Genomic DNA, 5,351 nt, shown 5'->3' on the forward strand with positions numbered 1-5,351 from the left:
AAGTGTGTTTCCGGTAGCGTAACTATTACTACAGGACGACGAAAGGGAAAAACGGAGACCACACCCGAGTGAAAGGAGACGCGGCGACGACAGGAGAGAGACTCGTCATCTCGAAGAAGCGGACCTCTATTTGAGAGTCGGTCTAGGGTGTGGCAACACATACGTACAGGCAAAGAGACGTGGCCTCCTTACTGTTCGAGAACTTGGCACCCAGTTGCCTGACGTCGACTTATATTTACGACGGGAGGTCTGAGGGACACTCGAGGGTGGAAAACGCTAAAGGAACCACTAAAAAAAGAATTGGTCGCGGAAGTGCCAGCACGACAGTAGTAAGTGCTGAGGTGGTTCACCGCCGGAAGAAGTACACTGCTCGTCAGCCGTCGCATCGTCTGTCTCTACGGCAATATAGAACACTCTCGGTCGGAGCACTCCCACGACGTAGCCAGGTCGTGCCTCTCGTTACAGCGAGGCGACAGCGAGGTAACCCGGTCGAACCTCTAGGTCTAGAGCCAGTCTGACCACCCACCAGGGGCCCAAGACTTTCGTGGTCGACATTTGCCTGTAGAGACAAGGTCTTTTCTGCGAAGTCGTGAACTTATTCGACCTCGAGGTAGCACACCTGTGTAGAACATAGTCAAACACAATCGTGTGTAAGACAACGAAGACAAAGTTTCACTCTCGCCGACAACCGGAACCGTGAAAAAAACTTCGCAGGTGTTCCCGCAGTGACCGGACGGAAGAAGAGAAAAATGAAATGAAGACATACTTGGAGGACCGAACCAAGGTTGACAAGGGACCACTGATTTGGTGGAAAATGAATGAGGAACGCTATCCCAAGCTTGCCAGAGCAGCTAAGCGCATCCACTCCATCCCTTCCACATCCACGCCATCGGAGCGCATATTTTCCAAAGCCGGCTTCATTGTGAGCAAGACACGGAGCTCACTTCTCCCGGACAACACAGACAAACTCGTGTTCTTGTCTCATAATATGAGAAGACTAAGATCGGAGGGAAACCCTGAAAGTCAGGTAGTGGCCTAGCCTAATATAACACCATAGTTTTGTAGTTTATAGTTTTGGTTCTTCGTTCGTTCAACTGAAGTGTTTAAGTTAAGTTTTGCGGTATATTTATAATTTTTTTTTGCATTCCGACCTCAGGAAAAAACTGAAAGTTTTATTTTCATGTTGAGAATACTTCTCTGTAGGCCTGTTTACTTTTGCACCGATATTTAAATATTTAAGTTGGCTTGAGCCTATATTTATTTATTCGTTTGTTTATATAATTTATATTTATTTTACATGTTTAAAAGAAACGAAAAATATAGTTTAAATTTAGTTTTTTAACAGAAGACTGTTTTTTGTTTGTTTGATAAAGTTATTGTGTTGGTTTTAAAAGTTCATAAGTTGTGTGATGTTTTTATATGGTGTGTTGTGTTGAAATAAATTAACAAAATGTTAAGACAGTCTCCTTGTTGATTTTTCCAACACATTCAGAATCATAATTTAATTACTTGCCGGTTGCGCGAAAAAGGCGGTTTGTCTCTGCGTGCGCTTTCATTCGCGCCACTGGTCGATCAGTGGTCAACCAGTGGCCTTACCTGACGACCAGTGGTCGACCAGGAAAATCTTTGGTCGGGGGCAGCCCTAGAGATTGTTAAGAATCTTTCTCACAATTGAAGTATTGTTCAAGCTAACCAGTACAAAAAAAGTAAAATAAATTGAAGCTACTCTAGCCGGTACGAAGTCTAAAAGATGAAACTGCTGTGACCAGATTCAACAATGATAAAAGACGAGACATAGAAAAACAACCTCTGCCTGGAAATGTGCTGGCTAGTCACAGAGGGAGTGTGTCTGCTGCTGTGTGACGGTCAACCAGGACAGACAGTACTGCTGCTGCATACAGAGAGACGGGGTAAAGGTCTACCGCCGTTATAATGAAGTGAGAACAGAGTGAAACACAGAGAGAACAAACTCCACTATGCCAAGTACAACTCAAACATTGAAATTCAAACAATGTGTATTATCTTTTCCCTAAACTGTATTATAATAATTACAGAATGGACGATACTTCAAGATGAATCAAATACAATCTTGCTTTGTTATATTACACTTTGTTGGAAGTCTTTGCTTCTGTGAAATATACATTTTAAGAGGCAATGACTGTGCAAGTTGCTAGGCAATAAAATGTTTCCCTTCATCTATTTCCCCCCCTATTACCAAATCTAAATGAGATCAAACAGTGTGTTATTCCCTACTCAAACAACCTCAAAAAGGACCCCCAAAGTGCTGATACTTTGTGCGCGTCAATTACGCCAACATAGCGGATCCTCAGAGGCTTAAAGCGTTGGCTTAGCCTCTACACCTACAAACTGCTGTCCTTCAGCGTTGGACATTTAAAAGTGATTAACTCTCAGCTATCTCCATGATGCCTAATCACGGTACTTGAGAAAAGACGCAGACCACAAATCATTTATTGGCACACTGAGGATGTGGCAGTCTGCCAAATTACACTAAATGTGACTATTTTTGTGATGTATAATGCATACTCGGAGCACCTTTCACCAGTCGTATTCGTCCATTATTAATGAGGCCCTTCTTAGCAGTATTGACTGCACAGAGACATGGAGTCCTGTATCTACTAAAGGGCACAAAGGCAGAGACCGAGGGCATGCAGCACAAACTGAAATCTAGTCTACGGTGGTTAGAACAGACAGGAAACATCATTCATAAATGAATCACTTAAGATCACCCGTTTTTGGTGCTGCACCTTTCAAGCACCATCCTTCCCATCTGATGTAATGTACTGCTGCTAAATGACGAAACACATTGTAATAATGCAATATACACTATTGCCAAAGATGCAATGATCCACATTAACATTGTTATGATGCACCTCATATTGCATATTGGGGCTGATTTTACCAAAACGTGACAATGCAGTTCAATACCCTGCAGGTTCAAGCAAAGATGATTAAAGGACCGGTGAAGGACAACAAGACAAAGTCACTGTGACTTCTTAATACCCTGTTTTACCATAATCCCCAAACCTTCTTCAACACAGGTAATCACAAATGTATCAATGCAAACAACTGATTGTTTCCTAGGAGGGAAAGGACACGGGCCAATGTCGCAGGAAATTTTCCTGACTCAAAGCTCCCCGGAGAGACCAATATGATGAGCGACAAAGTAAGGCCCGGGCCCCACAGGAGGACCGCAGGGCTCCTATCTGAAGGCAGTGTTTGGGCTGAGCCTGGAAAGCCCCTTATGAGGCTAGTTATAGAACATATGAAACCATTTGCTGCCATCTTCTTGGGTAACTGCAGTGCCTCCACACACACTGTTTTCATCTATCGCCCTCTTGTGGTAAGACAAATTTAAAACTGTAGATGAGATAAAGACAGCTCAACAGTGCTCTCTGGTGGATTGAAACGGATGATCACCACTGGGTAAACAAGTCTTACAACACACAGTATGAACAGTGATTTGCTTTATCATATCCCTTCTGAGCCGTTTGGGAGAAGCAGCGCTGCACTGATGCTGAGTCACTGTTCCAGTCTTTCTCAGTGTTTGCTGTGTGAGTCATCTCAAAGCGAGTGAGTCAGCCTCAATCCGTTACGCCTGTTGGGGTTAAAGGCTCAAGAGGAGTGATGCATGTGAAGGGATTTTTGCTTGTCGTCTGAGCAAAGTAACACTTTTGTGACATGTGGAGGTGGCGTGTGAGCTGAGGTAAATGTTATTTTTAAAGGCCTTCAATCCTTTTAAGGGCAAAAACTATTTTTTTTATAGATATGAAACATTCAAACTACACTAACTATAAAGTGTGTGTGTCGAGGTCTTACCCTGGTCTATGTTGTGCTGTGGTAGCTGGCTCATCTGACTGTGGACCACACCTGCGTAATTCCGGAGAAAAGCCTCTTCACTGGGCGTCAGCTGAAGAGAAAACAATTTACATTTCAAGTTATAAAACCACACAAAATGTTATCTTGATGGACAGCAAATTAATGTTTTTCTCATGCTAATGTAAGTCAGTCTTTCAGTCCCTGGAAGTTGAGCCTCTTATCCTGGTATCTCTGGCTAGACTGGTTTGTATCTTTGGAAAACAAATGTGAGTTGGCATGGAAAGGAGACTTTACTGTAATCTAATTAATAGATACAGACTTACAATAATAATGATTCTGTTAGGAAATAATGTTTCTATTGGTTTTGATAATTATTTGTCTTGATGGCTGTTTCAAGAGACAACCACTGATGTGCATAAACTGGACAATAGACAGCACTTCTAATTGTTTTCTGCAGTTTCTTTAATCTGTAAATGTCCAAAATGTTGCACAACCAAAGTTTGTGTTAGGCAAGACTGCACTTACATTTGATCCCATTTTCTTTAGCATGAGCAGGACCCGCACTTTCTGTTGAACGTACATGTCTTCAGGAGACTTCCCCGGGGCCTCCTCGCGGTTCATCCCCCCTGCTCCTGTAGCTCTGGACACAAAAAAAATAACACGTTACACAAGAGCTGCGAAAAATCCAAGCTACGCAAACACTCAAGGTGTTATAAGAAGTTAGAAATACTTAGAAATTAGAAATAGAAATTACAAATACACAGAGTTGTTTGAGATGCACTATCGGACGGGCCTTAAACTGACAGTCTCTTAGACCAGTGGTTCTCAATGTGGGGTCCGCGACCCTCCGGGAGTCCGTGGCAATCTGCCAGGGGGTCCGTGAAAAGTTTTCAGATTCATTAATTTAAATTATCATGATATCATTTTTTTTCATTTTTAACAAAATGCTTCATAGTTCAACAAATAATATATATATTTTTTAATCTAAAATAGTTCATAGATTACGTTCTAATCTAACAAATTTATACATTTAAAAATCAAGCGCGTCACCCTTTGCCATGGAAACAACAATAACTGGTACGTCAGTCAGAGAGCGCCACTGCTAGCATCATAGAGATATAACACGGCTAGCATACTACGAAGATGGACAGGTTTTTAAAACGACCGGTTACGGCTACAAATGAAGTAAATGAAAAACAAAAAACAAAAGTAAGGAAATACGATGAGGAGTATCTCCAATATTGATTTATTGAAGTGGAAGGGAAACCGAAATGTCTGATATGCCTGCGGTGTCTTGCCAATGAGGCGATGAAGCCTGCCAAATTGAAGAGGCACCTCGAGACCAAGCATCCAGATTATGTAAAAAAAAGACCGGGCTTTTTTTGAGAGGAAGGGCGAGGACTACCACCAGCAACAACAACGGATGGTTAATGTTACGTCTGTTTCTGCTAAAGAGCAGACGACGAATTTAGGACATGTCTGCTGATATCAAATCACAACTGCTGGAAAGACTG

At 42.2% G+C, this 5,351-nt stretch overlaps 1 protein-coding gene across 1 annotated transcript in view; it reads right to left on the reverse strand.

Moving 5' to 3' along the window:
- The window catches only part of ctnnbip1 (catenin, beta interacting protein 1), a 12,835-nt gene extending 8,363 nt beyond the window's left edge, over positions 1-4,472 (reverse strand). The window contains exons 1-2 of the mRNA XM_010789767.1: positions 4,363-4,472; positions 3,838-3,928 (exon numbers count right to left, since the gene is read on the reverse strand). Of these exons, the coding sequence (XP_010788069.1) occupies positions 3,838-3,928; positions 4,363-4,458 (187 nt within the window). The 5' untranslated portion in view covers positions 4,459-4,472. The remainder of the gene's footprint in view (positions 1-3,837; positions 3,929-4,362) is intronic.
- Positions 4,473-5,351: the final 879 nt, after the last annotated feature.

The sequence above is a fragment of the Notothenia coriiceps genome, unplaced genomic scaffold (genome assembly GCF_000735185.1).
Source record: "Notothenia coriiceps isolate Sejong01 unplaced genomic scaffold, NC01 NC01_scaffold00033367, whole genome shotgun sequence".
Lineage (NCBI taxonomy): Eukaryota > Metazoa > Chordata > Actinopteri > Perciformes > Nototheniidae > Notothenia > Notothenia coriiceps.